General features: G+C 42.9%; 1 protein-coding gene across 7 annotated transcripts in view; it reads left to right on the top strand.

Annotated features, from left to right (window-relative positions):
- Positions 1-17,044, top strand: part of nbas (NBAS subunit of NRZ tethering complex) — a 131,481-nt gene that overhangs the window by 18,574 nt on the left and 95,863 nt on the right. For all 7 annotated transcript variants that reach the window (XM_054761776.1, XM_054761778.1, XM_054761775.1 and 4 more), the window contains 8 exons: positions 783-976; positions 1,064-1,336; positions 7,618-7,743; positions 7,911-8,062; positions 8,140-8,274; positions 13,563-13,641; positions 16,475-16,579; positions 16,655-16,791. In XM_054761776.1, the coding sequence (XP_054617751.1) occupies positions 783-976; positions 1,064-1,336; positions 7,618-7,743; positions 7,911-8,062; positions 8,140-8,274; positions 13,563-13,641; positions 16,475-16,579; positions 16,655-16,791 (1,201 nt within the window). The remainder of the gene's footprint in view (positions 1-782; positions 977-1,063; positions 1,337-7,617; positions 7,744-7,910; positions 8,063-8,139; positions 8,275-13,562; positions 13,642-16,474; positions 16,580-16,654; positions 16,792-17,044) is intronic.

Consider the following 17,044-nt stretch of genomic DNA (forward strand, 5'->3'; position numbering starts at 1 on the left):
GATTTCAGTGAGTGCTCGTAGTGAATGCAAACTCTTCCTCGTTAAATTTCATAATGATGATAATGATAAGACAATTCATCATTCTATCATTCATAATCATCACATTTTTGTATTCATAAATCTACAATGGAACCTTGAAAACAATGGAAGAAATCTTGTCTTGAAAAAACCTTTAATATTATTTATTGATAGATTTTTACAAATTACATTCAATTCAACATAATATTATTTCATCAAGTATTTTAATTATTTCAATGTAATTATTGTAATTAATTACTGAGTGCTTATAGGACTCCTACGTGACACTAACACTACTAATAATATTAATAGGCACCATACAGTAATCCTGTACATGGATATAAATAAGTAAATATACTGTACAGTGTAAACTTGGTTTTTGGACGCTCCCGGTTTTCAGAGGATTTGGAAAATTATTGCCAAAAATGAGTTGTGTTTTTTTTGTACACGGCCAAAAATGGTTTCATTTTTTTGTAGGATTGGGTTTTAGATGGTCGCTTTGGAACAGATTCATCCCTAAAACGAGGTTGTCTGCTTAAGACAAACACGCAAGTTTTTCCAAAAATGCAGCAAGACTGTCACCTGATGTGGAAAACGAATGGAACGGAGTTAGGGAAGAAATGCTGAAGATGTGACTGAAGTGTAGACTTTGAGCTTGAATTGAAGCGGTTTCACACAAATGGGAACGGTGGATGCCACGAATGCTCAGGAATTGTATTGTGAAGGCGCAGCTGAGCTGGTGTGTGTCCAACGTCCTGATGCAGATAAAGAGCAGTACCGGCCGCTAGTGGACGTCAACTGGTGGAGTGAAAACGTCCTCATCCTGGCTCGCTGCTCCGGCTCCGTCACCGTCTCGTCTGTCAGGACCCTCAGGAACCTTCTGGGCAAATCCTGCGAGTGGTTCGAGCCCTCGCCCCGGGTCACGGCCGCACGCGACGGCGGGTTCCTCAGCCTGGAGGTAAGTGTCAAATCGTCCACACTGGTTATTTTTAGCACTAGTCTCACAGCAGCCCATGCTCTTGTTTGTGCTTTTATTGCCCTTCAGTGCGAAGTGAAGCTCGCCCAAAAGCGCGGGCGTCTGGAGAGCAACCTCGGCGGTGAAGACGAGGATGGTGGCGACGACGGAGGCGGAGACTCTGACTCGGATGACGAGTCCTCCGCTAAGGCCCGCTACTTTGGCTACATCAAGCAGGGCCTGTACTACGTGACGGAGATGGAACGCTTCGCACCGCCACGCAAGCGCCCGCGCACCGTGATCAAGAACTACCGTCTGGTTAGTCTGAGGTCCACGACTCCTGAAGAACTCTACCAGCGGAAGGTAGGGCGCCCACAAAACATGAGTTCACATACCATATTGCATCCCACTGGGCTTAATAGTTGTTTGTCAGTTGGCATTTTTTCATGCACAGAATACAGGACGCACTTTTATTCGTACCACATCATCGCCTTCTTCACTTTTGATGGCCGCATGAGCATTTTTTGTCAGGAAACGAATTAGCTATGTAGTCAGCTCGTTAGCTAAGTCACTCACCAGGACAGAATTACACACAAACTTGATTTGCATTGAATTAGGGCCATCTAAATTCTCTATTTATTAAACACAACAACAACAAAAGAGCGATTCTTGACAATAACTCCATGAAAAGCATGTATCTCAAAATTTGGGAGCTTTAAAAATGGAAATACACTTCTTTTACTTTGTATTCTGAGTCATAACAATAATTAAAAAACACAAAATTGGCTTGGTACAGAGCAGGGGTTCTCAAATGGTCTCGGCCTGGGACCCACATTTCCCAATGGTCACTTTTATTTAAGTCATTTTTATTTTATTATTATTTACACTTTTATTTCAGTCATTTGAATTAATGTTATTATTTTTACACCCATTGAAGTCATTTTATTTGTATATATTTGTATTTTTTACACTTTATTTAACTCATTTTTTAAAATGTATGATAACATTTAGTTTTTTAATCTATTTTTATTATACATATTTATTTAAGTCATTTTTTCATTTATTCGTATTTTTTACACCTTAATTGGAGTCACTTTTATTTATTGTATTATTATTTACACTTATTTATGTCATTTTTTATTTGTATTTATTAATTTTACACATATTTAAGTCATTTTTATTTGTATTTTTTATTTGATTTTTTTATTGAAATACATTTATTTTGGATAAAAAGAAGAAAATAAATTGCTTGCTGTAGCTGGATGTGCTATATACTCCAATTAGCTCCATTTGAATTAAAATAGAAAAGAGATGCTTGACAATAACGTATATCTCCCAAATGTTTGATTTATTCTTTTTTTGTTCATATTTTGGATAAAAAGGAAAAAATAGTAATAAAATTAGTGTTGTATGCTTTTTTTAAGGACATCCGCTCTGTATGTAATAAAAGGTTTTGTAAAAGAAGCAGATTATATTTGAAAGTATTCCTGTGGCGGGATACCAGAATGAATAGTGGGTATTATATTTGAAAGTATTCCTGTGGCGGGATACCAGAATGAATAGTGGGTATTATATTTGAAAGTATTCCTGTGGTGTGATACCAGAATGAATAGTGGGTATTATATTTGAAAGTATTCCTGTGGCGGGATACCAGAATGAATAGTGGGTATTATATTTGAAAGTATTCCTGTGGTGTGATACCAGAATGAATAGTGGGTATTATATTTGAAAGTATTCCTGTGGCGGGATACCAGAATGAATAGTGGGTATTATATTTGAAAGTATTCCTGTGGTGTGATACCAGAATGAATAGTGGGTATTATATTTGAAAGTATTCCTGTGGTGTGATACCAGAATGAATAGTGGGTATTATATTTGAAAGTATTCCTGTGGCGGGATACCAGAATGAATAGTGGGTATTATATTTGAAAGTATTCCTGTGGTGTGATACCAGAATGAATAGTGGGTATTATATTTGAAAGTATTCCTGTGGTGTGATACCAGAATGAATAGTGGGTATTATATTTGAAAGTATTCCTGTGGTGTGATACCAGAATGAATAGTGGGTATTATATTTGAAAGTATTCCTGTGGTGTGATACCAGAATGAATAGTGGGTATTATATTTGAAAGTATTCCTGTGGCGGGATACCAGAATGAATAGTGGGTATTATATTTGAAAGTATTCCTGTGGCGGGATACCAGAATGAATAGTGGGTATTATATTTGAAAGTATTCCTGTGGCGGGATACCAGAATGAATAGTGGGTATTATATTTGAAAGTATTCCTGTGGCGGGATACCAGAATGAATAGTGGGTATTATATTTGATGTGATGCTGCACAGCAGGGGGCAACTTTTTTTTTCTCAGATTTGTGACTAAATAGTCTTGAGGTCCCAGTGAGCACAACAATGCGGAGTGTGTAAAATCCCAGCGTTAGTCAGCTCACAAGTGCCTTCATTGGATCAGCTTCAAAGTAACAGGAAAAAAAAGAAAGTGTTGTCTTTGTTGTCTCTGATGCAATCTCTCAGCGCTCGGGCCTTCTCAGAAATGCTAATTGCGGCATTAAAAAAAAACAAAAAACAAGCTGGCGACAAATTGCAGCAAAGACGGTGACAATATGCACTTTCATATATTCCCCCCCCCCCCCCCCCCCCCCCCATGGATCATCAGTCATTTTTATGAGGCATCATCTAGTGCTTTCTTCATCACTGTCATCATCATTGGATGGCCATTAGTCTTTGCCATCAATTCTACCAGTGGAGACTAAAGTAATATATCATTATTATCGCTTTGGAACACGCGCCGTCCAGAGCTTTTTGGCTGCTCTGTGGTTCACACGCTGCTATTTTCAAGAGTAAGGCTGCAGTGTAAAGAATCTGTTCATGTAAGGATTGGATGGGCCGCTTTGGTGACAAAATGCAGTCTGCTGACTTGAATATGAATATGTGGGTTTGTTTTTAGATCCAGATTAGATTTCATAGAAAGCTTCTAAAATATACTATGATAGATCTTATATACTGTACTTTGGAAATATACCAGATGAAGGCTGATATTGCTGGTTGGCAATAAGTACAAAACGCATGTCAAAAGAAACCCCAACAATTGTTGAACGGGGAATGGGTCATTCAGGATATTCCCAGTATGGAAGAAATGACATCAGGCTAAGGTATGCCACAGATAAACACTGGAAACATGTAATCATAATCTCTGTTTTCAGCTGTGACTGATAGATTAGGGCTGTCCAAAGCTTTTCCAGCCAGCGCCACGTAGCGAAAACCAAAGGATGCAAATTGGCCACTTGGTATTTTGTAACGCTACTACGGCTGTCAAATGATTACAAATTGTCAAACAAATCAGTTTTCAAATGAATTAATCATGAATAATCACCATTTGCAAATGAGTGTGAAATGTGCCCATTTTACTGCATTTTATGAAGAAAAAGATGAAGTATACTGTATACAGAGTACATGTGCATGTATGCTGAAGTCACTACTGTGGACTCATGAGGAAAATGATGCATTCATGCTCATTATTCTTGCGTGTGTTCTCCTATGTTAGAAAAGCAAAAAGTTCTTGAATTAAAAGCGCTGTTGTTGCACACACAGAGGCTGAGAGCAGAGAAGGCACTGTCATCACCTTTTCTCTGAGATTCTTCTTTCCGTCATTTTAACACACTTTCCCATCCAGGGTTTGGTTAAAATGAACTCTGGAGTGTTTGCTCTGCCAGTACGGTTCATTCGCTCGTGTCTGAACACGATAATGTGCACCAAACAGGCCAACAGAGATGGCTTTAGAAACGGGTCTGGGTCCTGACTGAATACTCGCTAAATATAGCGACGAAGTCTCCGAGTTTGGCAACACTGATCCCTGCTGCTACGTCGTTGTACTCTCTGGCAGACCAGGTGCATTTTCAAGATTCAAGAGTTTTATTGTCATATGCATAGTAAAACAGCAGTTCTACTATGCAATGAAATTCTTATTCTGTTCATTCTCCCAAGAAAAGAAAGAAAACACAAGAAAAAGAATAAGAACATAAGAAATATAAATACCAATAAATTAAGCAACAACAACAGAAGAGACATTAATACAGATAAATAGTACAAATAAATAAATAAAGTGCTATGAGTGTGTGCGTGTGTTACGTGCGGCGTGTTTGTGAACGAGGGTGAGCAGGCAAGCGGCACGCTGCAGTCATCTCTCAAGTGAACTTGTTGGGTGCATACCAGGGTTGGCCCCCACCACAGAGCGAACGCATTTTAACCGACCCAATCATGACAACTGTGACTCCACCGTGAGACCGCCTCAGGCCGACCTCACCTCATCTCTCACCTCAGCTGACCGCAGGAGAAGAGAGATTCAGGGTGATTTCCTGGCGTCAGGCCGCTCTACACGATCAGCTCTCCCTGGCAAGGCTGCTGACATTTTCATTAGGCGAATCCGCCGGGAGAGAGAAGCGATTTTTGATGTCCTCCTACGAGAGCTTTAACTGTGTGGTGGTTCTCGCTGCCCTCCAGGAAGCGCAGTCTGGCTAATGTGTTGCTTTGTACTCCCGTGCACAGATAGAGATGGATTCGCTGTGTGTGCGTGTGCGTGTGTGTGTGTGTGTCTTTCACACAATGCGAGTGGGCTCACAGTTGTTGAATCACATTTGATGGTATTGATATGACACAAAAGCTTTCAGGGTATTTTAACTTGAAGGCTGATGCTTATCCTACGTTTTTGTACCTGACACATACTCAAGGTAACCAAATATGACACTTGTGGGTTCTTTAACATATCTGGTTGACTCGTGGGCTTAGAAACGTCCCTTTCAATGTAACAAGCAGGCTTGTTGTCGCCTCCAACGTCTGCACGTGGAGCTGGAGTGGTAACACAATAGTGTACTGGAAGTGGCTTCTAGAATTAAGACAGTTTAAGATTTGTAAGCCTTCAAACCATTTAGTGTGTATGTGGTTTTAATGCTGTCAGGAAAATATGGCTAGTTGTTGCACTTGTGTCCATTACTAATATTAGTACACATTCATGCCACACTGACTCTTCAGAACAAGTCCTCCACATGCTTATCACCTGATTCAAGTAGCCTTGGGTGTCTGGGCATGTGAGTCTATTGGTTTGTCTCCTTGCATGCAAGTTTTCTGAATAGATTTTCTCTTGACAAAAGCATTATCCACTTTTTACATGTAAACTGGAGGACACAAACGTTATCAACACTAGCATAGTGATGTGATGCTACAGTAACAGCAACATCATGCTAGGTTTGCCTATTTACCTTGTTTGTAACGAGGGATGCTAGTTACTGGCAGTGGCCCTGACGAAAGGGATGGTCTTCTTTGCTGGGCGGAGGCGCTTGCGCTCGCTGATACCACAGCTGATGGTGTTTGCCATCGATGGCGTCCTTGGCTCGGTGCTTTCGAACAGCAGCTGAGGATGTGCCCCCGGGTCCCCTTCTTTAGGCAAAGTGCGCAGGGCTTGAGTCTCCTCCTTCCCCCGGCAGAATGGGTTGGATGGGCTTGGTAGCATGTCGTAGACAGCCTGAATCAAGAAACGGATTCGATGGGACTCGGAATGCCACAGCTCAGCCCATGAAACTCAACGCTCAAGTGCTTGCTCCATGTTGCCACAATCCAACAATTCTGCTGGCTCGCTCCTCCTCCCCCAATGCTCGCTTTATTAAATCTAAATCAAAACAGGAGATAGAATAAAGGTATCGGTATTGGTTTGCATCTCTAGTTTTATGGCCAATGTAGTGGTAGCTAGGCATAATATAGCGAGGTTCGAGGTGCTCAGTTACGCGTTGAAACCCGACTTTACTCACCACCGGCAGGGGCTGGTCATGTCTTCCTGTTTTAGCTAATACGTCTTGTCGTCCCGTGGGAGTTTCCCATGTAAAATCGTATTAAATAGCAGACTTACTGTAAGTCTCGCACTCAGCTGCAACGTCTTTGTCAGTCTTTAACAACAAATACACACGGCCGACATCACTCCTACTCCTTGCTAAACACGCTAGCACACGCTGTTGTTATCACGTTGGCTCTATCTGCTGGACAGATGTGCTGGGGCGGAGTCTGGAATCGACTGCTTGTATCGGAGTTCCAATGTTGGACATTGTAGATGCAGGCCGATATGATCCAATATAGATTTTATAAGTGCCATCACAAACCATATTTTCCTGACAGACAGCAAGAAAAGGGAGCCTTGCAGCCAAGTGGGGGCTCTGGAGTCCAGAGCTAAAGCATTCCTTGTCCTTCTTAGACACGTCCTGTACGTATGCTAACAACGCAGCAGGTTGCCGTGCCTGCAAGCCCCTCTGAGCGGGTGCTTCAAGTAGGAGCTGCCAGTACGTAACAGCCATAGTTTATTATTTATTTTTTGAAAAAGCGTGATGTGGGGAGGAAGCGATATTGGAACCGTGACGTAGCGAGGGACGACGTCGTCACACTGATTGGCCATGTTTATCTGCTGGAGGCGACCGGTCCAGGGTGTACCCCGCTTCATGCCTCTTATCTCCAAAACAAGTCCTCCACACACTTATCACCTGATTCAAACAGCCTTGGGTTTTATTAAATTGTACCTCTCGTCTCCGCCTGGATAAAATGAGTCTCCTTATTGTGCATTGGTTTTGATTTCATTGTTTTCCAACAGATTGACAGTGAAGAGTATGGTGAAGCCTTGTCTCTCGCCCAAGCGTACAATCTGGACTCGGACCTGGTCTACCAGAGACAATGGAGGAAGAGTACAGTCAGCATCGCCTCCATCCAAGACTACCTGGTAGGACATGAAAAGAGCCAAAGGCACACAAAGTCACAAGTAGGCAAGCAAGGGTGGCAGTTTCACACAAAAACGCTATTTCACGCCTCATTTTTTAGTTAATTTCCAGTTTATTTCCACCTCCATTCCCCCCGAACTCATTCCCTTCCGTCTTCCTCTCAACCCAGAGCAAGATCCGCAAGCGCTCGTGGGTGCTGCACGAGTGCGTGGAGCGCGTCCCGGAGAATGTGGACGCAGCCAAGGAGCTGCTGCAGTACGGCCTAAAGGGGACCGACCTGGAGGCCCTCATTGCCGTAGGCAACAAGGAGGACGGGGGCAGGTAGTGTCCCTCCTAGATTGTGTCCTCTGAGTTGAATCTCTCATCTCTCAAGAGGCCGTTTTGTAATCATCTGTCAGGTTTGTCATGCCGGGCGACGTTGACCTGGACGACCTTCCGTATGAGGACCTGTCAGATGAGGACGAGGTGGACATGAAAAAGGAGAAGGACAGCAAGAGGAGACAAGAACTTCTGGCCAAGGTTGACTTCAGCAGGTACGTCTCATGATGCCAACTTTAGGTCCCGTGACATATTAACGATGTTCATGAGCACCAAAGCTGAGAAAAATCTCTCTCGTTTGCTCCACTTACAGTATATCGACATACACGCCCACCACTTTGTAAAAAGGCTTTGCTACACGTCTCAATATAAAGCCCCCCCCAGCTACCTACCAGCCAGCTACAGCTGTAATTTTCCCTTCAATGAATAGGCTAACCTAGCGAGATGTTTTCATTAAAATGTAAGTGTAAGGTTAGCACTTTAGCTCCCGTAGCTATGCTAGTCTACCAAATGTCCTCACTGAGGACTGCTGAGGGCCTGCAGAGAGCACTTCAGCAGGCTAAGTGACCTCAAGTGCCCAACGGGAAACGACTAATCAAAAAAATATAACGGCATGGATCCAAGTAACGGAAATCACCATAAAGTGGAAAATGTGACAGATGGAACACAACGGGACACATCATCATTTGGAGGCGCTTCCCTGTTGCCATCAAAGATTGTTCAGTTTTACTTATTTATTTATTTATGTATTTTGCAGCCTTGACATGCCCCGCTCAGCCGCCTTCTATCAGAATTAGTTTCCAATAATCAGCTTTTAACTGCACAAGCAAAATATGGAAATGGAATGCCAGAGGCCCGTGCCTTCATGCACGCTGGGCCAGCATCCATTAGTGCATGAGTCTGTGGGCCCATGCTGTTTGTGTGTATACATAATATATAGATATATGTTTGATTTTTTTACTAAAACACTTTTTCCAATGTTGAATGCATTTTCCACCTGGAGTACCAGGGCAAGGTTATTTGTACCTAATAATAATAATAATAATAATAATAATAATCATACATTGGATTTCACAGATAAAATGTAATACAATAATGTCGTATGTATTTTGATGATAAAATAACAGTGGTCTGTAATTTTTCAAATGAATTACGTTTCCATTTTTAGCATCATTAACACATGCGCATCACAGCAAGACACACCCCTCTGTTACGTCGGCGTGCGGTGCGAGTGTAGCATCCCCACAGTACACAGTCTGACTCTCTTTTTTTTAACTCTACTCCTACCTTAACACATCAACAGCAGTGCTCAATTCCAGTGGCATATACTGTGGGTATTTCCCACTCGCAAACAACACTTCGTCATTCTCCACCACACTACAGCGAGGTGCATTCACTGACACTCCGAACTCCCAACACCACTTAACGTCAGTGAGTAGTGATGCCTCGTGACCACAATACTACATTTAACTTGTCTTTCAATATTTTTGGACTAATAATAGACCACAGTCAACCATGACACAGCCATCATTTATTAATGAATAATACAAAAGTCAGCCATATTCAATATAGCGAGGAATCACTGGAATGGTAAAGTTAACTTCAGCCACCATGTGTCCTGATGGTGGAATAAAAAGGAGGCATTTATGTATTGGTGTGGATGGCATTCATTGTGGTAAGGCATCTAATGTAGCAGAGGGAAGAGGATGTCAGCTGCGAGGGTACACCTACAAAGGAAGAAGGAAACAACAGAACAAGAGGTAATGGGAGAGTAGGCTGCCACATTTCACAGTGATAGTTTGATGAGGTCACAGCCCAGAGAAAGAGGGGTCAGAGGCGGGGTCATGAGCAGGGATGGGGAGGGGGCAGGGTTAGAAAGCAGGAGAAATTGGTGTAGGGAGATTAGAGGTTAATCTGCTGGATGTAATTTATTCCTTTGTTGTTAAGTGCCAGGGGGGGAAAGACTAATGAAAAAGCCTTTAGTGGTCACTAATCACCTCTCGTACATGCAGATGCCTTCCTCCGCATATTAGACACTATTAAAATGTCCAAAGGTAAACACTGGGAAATGTGCATTTACTGAAATAAATGGCACTCATTAAAAATGCATTTGCGGCGGTGGTGGCGGTGCTGGCATATGCAGGCAGACGTTGTTGCTGCAGCTGGATGAATCGCTATTGTCTCTATTGTTCCTCGCGCTTAGGATACTTAACCCCTGAGGCCGCATTTGAACGGGGGGCAAGCAGGAGGTGGTTCGTTCTGAGCCTCTTGCTCTTACTTTCTCACTTTCATTTGTGTCCCTTTGGCAATTTCATGATGGAAAATGTGCTATTACTACAAAAATGTGCTCTGAGTTCAAATGAATTGGTGTCTTGAAATATTTTTGTTCTTGCACGTGAGTCAGGATCTCCTCAAGTGTGTGCGGCACAAAGCCGCTCACTAATGGATGCACCTGTGTCGCCTTGAGGCCTGCAGCAGAGGCCAGCGACACTGATGATTATTCTCTTAATTTCTTTTTAACTACGCTGCCATTGCAGAAATGGCCCGGTATCGATCACATCTGCTCTGTGGTGCGTGTGTGTGTGTGTGTGTGTGTGTGTGTGTGTGTGTAGACTATATTTAACTGTTTGTCTTGTCACAATGACTGCATGTTTTGCCCCCTCGCTGTGCTGTAAGGCTATCATGTACCGCTGTGTGCGCTTTGAAGATAGCATCATAGCTTCTGTTGTTATCAGCAACCAGGCCGTCATTGTTCTCATGAGAATTTGATAGAAATGGTCATTGGACCAACGGGAATCATGGCGTTGCAAGGCCGTTCAAAGTTCAAATCATTGTTACAAGATGTCACGAGATGAAAACATGACAAGGTTTCTTGTCTCATGATCATAAATAAATAAAATAATCATACGATAAATGAAAATGCACGCGATCATTTTGCCGTCCTCCGTATGTTGCCATGTGCGTGCGTGTCTGTTTTCCTCGCCTCTCGACAGGCAGGAAGAGGGTTGACTTTGCGCATTGGTTCAGCACCCAGATGCTTCATAGAGCAACGGTGTTCCACAGAACAACGGTGAACAGACTGAGGATTTTTTAGAAAACCGTCAAACAAATTATTTAGGCCTTTTTTGACGCGCCCTCATCCAAGTTTAAATTTGGGATTCTCAGGGTTCTTTCTGTATATGAGAACAAGATGGACAATGCTGCAGCTGGAAAAAAAGAAGGAAAGAGGGTGAAGATGAGAGCAGTCTGCCACAAGGAAGGCTTCAGGGTGTTGATGCAAATGGATCACAGGCCTCCATCATGACTGTCATTCTGTCATTTGCACATACCGATCTCAGATGATGCACCTTTACTTTCATCACATGCAGCGTTTGTGGAGCAGTGATGCATTTTCAATGCAAACTGCAGCAATGTGATATGGAACAGACTGTAGTACAGCCCATGTGTGAGACCACGTTCTAGTTTCTAATACCTCAGTCGGGGTTCTAAGCATGTCCACACGATATACCACACACGTGACGATGCACTGCTTGAAATGACAACAATAAACGCACATGCTAATGTTGCCTTAGCTCCACAGTCTGCCTTTTTCTTGGCGCTCTGTCTCCTCTTGCATAAAATGAAGACTGTAGTTCTGCTCTATCGTTGCTGATTCTTAGTGTGTCTCATTCTGCCTTCAATATGTACAGACAGTTTTTTTCCCACTGCCCTCAGTCTCCTCATAGGTAAAATGTATCTCTTTACGCGGAGAAGACTGTAATTCTCTTCTGTTGTTGTTTGTTAGCATGTCTTGTTCTGCATTCATCAGAGTGTCCTGTTTGAGCTGCCCTCTGTCTCTTTTTGGATAAAATGTGTGTCTTTTATGCAGACGAGACTTTAATTCTGTTGTTTTTAGCGTGTCTCATTCTGCCTTCAACACAGCATGGTTTTCTTGCTTCCCTCAGTCTGCTTATGGATAAAATGTGTCTCTTTATGCTGAGAAGATTGTAGTTCTCCTCTAAGGTTGTTGGTTAGCATGCAACACAGTGTGGCTTTCTCACTGCCCTCAATCTCTTTTTGGATAAAATGTCTGTTTATGCAGAGAGGATTGTAGCCCTCCTTTGTTATTGCTGTTTGTTAGCTTGTCTCATTCTGCCTTCTTGCTGCCCTCAGTCTCCACTTGGATAAGACATGTGTCTTCATGCAGAGAAGACTGTAGTTCTCCTCTGTTGTTAGCGTTCAGTGTAGTTTAGGATTTGTCGTTTCCTGTGCTACTATTACAATTGGTTGACAGCCAAAAGAGGACAACCAATCAAGCCTCAGCGCTTGGAGCTGTAGTTCATGTAATAATACACTGCTCAAAATAAAAAAAAGGGGGAACACTCAATTGACACTCAGTCAAAAGTGCTGCGCCGTTATTCAAGCTGTCCACGTAGGAAGCAACACAGATTGACAATCATTTTCACAATCTGTTGAGCAAATGGAACAGACAACAGGTGGGGTGTTTTTCCTCTCCAAACCCAGACCTCCATGGGTTAATACATTTGATTTCCTTTGATCATTTTTGTGTGATTTTGTTGCCAGCACATTCAACTATGTAAAGACAAAAGTATTTCATAAGAATGTTTCATTAATTCAGATCTAGGATGTGTTATTTTTTATTTTTTGAGCAGTGTATAATGTAATAATAGAGTCGTCACCCCCGCTGTTATTTCCCCACCAGCAACCACTTCTGTGCTCCGAAGAGCCCAGCAATAATTACCGCCAGTACGAGTACTTAAGCTGCTGTGCTTTGATGCGGCGGCGAGTGCGATGAGCCAGTGTTAATCTCTGCTAGAGTGTGTAGAGGCGGCCCGATAAAGACTGATAGTGCGCTCTGTAATGAGGGATTACGGATTAAGACGGCAGGGTCAGCTCCCCTGTGGTCACTCTTGACTCCATCCAGGTTATTAGGGAGCTCTTCTGCACACTGATGGTGTTTTTGGGCCATCGGTTCTTGTCGAGTGTGGAGACTGTTCTTTTGTCATGTGACCGTGTTTTACAGCTTTCCATTCCATGGTGCGTTCCTCGCCTGATTGAATGAAAGGTATATGTTTGCGGCCGCGCTCTTTATTTACGACCATGATTCAATTACGCCCAAAATGGATTTTTGCCCTCGCAGGACAATCAGTCACCAGCGGTGACAGCCATGGCATCAAACACATAAAAAAACCATCAGCCTCTTGTTGGGTTGGACAGTCGATGTGTGGTACTTAGAAGGACATTATGCCCACCTGGCACTGTGCAATCATGTTTGTGGCGCCCCCTACGGGTTGTGGGATGCATGCTAGCATACATGTAATACAGACATCATCCCAGTTTTACAATCCTTAGGCAAAAGCTCAGTCATTTAAGGACAATTTCTTGGTAAGTCCGACACATGCCCTTGCGGTTTTAAACATGGCGGCCATGTTTTTTGACCAATCTTGACACATACTGTTTTTTGGAGTAGGGGTGGCTGTTGTAAATGGATGCATGTTTGCAGGCTGACTCTGGAGCAGAAGGAGCTGTGTCGGAGCCGACTGAAGCTGCTCTCCTATCTAGACCGTCTGGCAACTTATGAGGTAACTGGTAACCTTCAATTGTCATTGTGATTGAAGTTCAGAGGGTCCGCTATACCAGAAGCACCTCTCAGGTGGATGATTGTAACAACGCTGTACTTCAACTGGTAATTGTCCCGCAGAACACACATTTCCCTTTCCACTTTCTCATGCACTCCAAATCATGATGAAAGAAATGAAGCTGTTTTCAAATGTCCTTGTCCAATTAATGTTGGCTTAAATGGGTTCCACTGTAGGTTTCCTTTGAAATGAAAGTTCTTGGATCAGCTTGTAACGTAGTGTCTGGAAGGCATGCGAGCGCAACAACATAGAGGCCAATCATCCTGCCGCCAGGTCGCCCGCGTTGAACTTCACTCAATGTGGTTCAGCCGCAGTCGTCTGCCAGCTAGGGAGTGTCATCAAATGTCAAAAGGGCAGACGGGATTTGATTGGGTTAACCTTTCATGCAGAACCCGCTGACCAAATAAACGGTTGCAAATAAAGGATGCAGCTCTTCTTCTTCTTCTTCTTCTTCTTCTTCTTGTCGTCGTGGACATTTATTGCTTATTTCTTATTTACTGATGATTCCAGGCGGGGCAGGCAGCCTCAGTGGAATATTAATAGAAGGACTGAAAGACTTCCCCGGGGATTGGATTTGTTTTTTAAGTCTCTTTAAAAACAATATTATACCATCAGTTCTTGCTGAGCTGTTACACAACCTAATGCTTCTTTCTGCCCCAAAGCAGAAGATCAATCTGCTTTTCATTGATATTCCCTCTTAGCCGCACTAATCTCATTTACAAATATTGAAAGGTTGTAGAGGGGCTTTACTTGACAGCCATTTTAAGAATATGAATCAAGATGGTGTCCAAAGGCCGGCCCGGCCGTTTGCGGACCACAGCTTTTTTTAAATTGTCTTATTCCAAAAATAAAATGAAAGATGGCCCAATCACATCACACTAAACAGATGCATACAGTACACATATACAAGATTTATGAGGGAAAGGTGAAACTTTCTCAGATAAGAAGCTATTGTACTAACAATACACAGGTTTTTTAAAATCTATACTATTCAACTATTTAACACCACACTTTCTTCCATTTTTCTCCATGTGGCCCTCAAAAACAACAAAGTTTGGACACTCCTGGCGTTATGTCGTGATGAAAAGAAGTCAATTTTCCCCAAAAGAAATATCGTAAATTCACTGAATCCCTTCCAGGAAGCTGCAAAATAATTGGAAATGCATATAAGTGATGACTGAAAGGGATGAGTGAACATTTCAGGTTTGAAGACGTGGTTCTTGACGTGACTGTCCCCAAAGACACCATGTGGCACCCACCACCTTCCTGTTTTGCTGTGAGTAATGTCTTGAATTCACTAGTGTTTCTTACCTCCATAACCCAAAATAGAGCCAAAGAAAGCTGCAAGAAGTTGAGAGCTCAAGAAATAACTCATGACAAAACAAGAAGGTGGGGGTGGTTGATCTCGCTGCCACAAGGTCTTCAGTGAAGGCCAAAGTCATCTTAAATGTTCATTTATCCCTTTCAGTCATCAATTCTAAGCATTTAGGATTGTTCATGCATGTCAGACTAGAAAAGTGTGTTTTTGAGAGTAGACGGGTGACTTCTGGTTGCCGTTTTGTTAGCAAGGTAAGGATGCTTTGTTAAAAATGCATTGCAAACACGGTTGGACTCACGCAGTCTATTAATAACACCACAAGATGAGCGTCTTATTGTACGCGGCGCTAACCGAAAAAGGTATGCAAACAACACGCTAACTGAGGTTCCACTGAACATGATCTCTTGTGGTCACATCCATTGAATAGTTTCTATCGTGTAGTAAAATCAGTTGTTGGGAAGACATGGTTTTACATTTAGGATGACTCATGCCCTCCTCTTCTCCCCCCTCCATAAATCTCCACATGGCACAGTTCTCATGCACTATGGAGGAAAGATGAAAGATTCCAGCCCGCTAGATATATTCAAGCCAGACATCGCGCGCTCTCGCTTTATTCGGACATTGCCATGGTAACTGCAGCACTCGTCGCATTCCTTCTTGCCCCGATTCCATTTTTTCCCTGACTGTCTATGAATATGATATTAGGGTTTTTATCAGCCCAACAAGGCTTGGCTTTGTCTGCTGTGCACGGCCTGTTCAAGTACTGTTCCCCCCACACACACACCGTGTTCCAAAGGGTGTGTGCATATTTAACACTCACATCTTCCCAAGATGGCAGCGGAAAGGACAAGGCAGCTCTACGAAGCGCACCATAGACATTAGTCTGTTCCTGAGTCAAACTGCCTCCTACAGACGACATTAACATTTTGAACAGTCATGCAAGTGTAAAAAGAAGCTAACCACTATATAATAAAACCTAAAAATAGTGACTTTTGTGATATGGGACTGTCAGCGTCATTAACAGGTAACATTGTTAACCTTCTTAATGGTCATACAAGTGCAAAAAGAAGTTGCCGACATCTGGCGCAATTTGCAAAAACCTCAGGCACTGTTAAATTCACACTTTTCCAAAGTCGTTTTATAAAGTCCTATTTCCCCCCATTGAACCGCAGCTCCCCCGGTGTCGGCAGCACTCGTGCAGCCCCAGACCTTGACACTAGCGCCACCATGCTTGACTGTAGACTGTTATGCTACCCACATGCATTGCCAGCTTTTTATGTTCATAGTAAATGTATACTGGGCCATACAAGCTGGACACTGACTACTCTAAACTATATTCATTTCTATAGCAGGCCTTTCTTCTCCTGAGGAAACATAATGAAATGCTTGTTTTGTTTTGAGCTACAGTATGCATGTTGAGTTTTGCAGTATGGGTGTTGTTGTGTGTTTTGTCTCCAGGAGATACTCGGAGGTCCTCACGCAGCAGAGCAGAAATATGATGCAGAGTTCTTCAAGAAGTTCCGTAGTCAAAATATCGTGTTGTCAGCCAGGAACTACGCCAGGGTAAAGTTCACTTTTCTATCATTTTCAGCTAAAAAAAAAGAAAAACACCCTGGTATTTTTCATTTTTGTCTGCAGGAGAGTAACGTGCAGGCTCTGGACATCCTCTTCACCTACCACGGGGCAGAGCTCCTGCAGCATCGTCTGGCCATCCTTTGCAACTTCCCAGAAACCACCTCTCCACACGAGTACACAGTCCTGCTCCCTGAGGCCTGGTGAGTACCTGCGAGCTCGCTCTGCAGCCGCACAAACAAGCATACAGTAGTTGCAGCAATGCACCTTGATGAGATGTTTCATGGCTGCTATGCTTCTAGTATCTAGTTGAGAAAATGATAGAACACGGCCTGTAATTTCTTCATTGACCTTTGCAGCCTTACGTGCGTAAGCTCAGAACGACCTTAGCGCTTGAAATGCTAAAGAAATGTCAACATTAACACCTCCACGACGCTTAAGCCACACTCTCCTTGT

This window comes from Dunckerocampus dactyliophorus, chromosome 19, assembly GCF_027744805.1.
Source record: "Dunckerocampus dactyliophorus isolate RoL2022-P2 chromosome 19, RoL_Ddac_1.1, whole genome shotgun sequence".
Taxonomy (NCBI): domain Eukaryota; kingdom Metazoa; phylum Chordata; class Actinopteri; order Syngnathiformes; family Syngnathidae; genus Dunckerocampus; species Dunckerocampus dactyliophorus.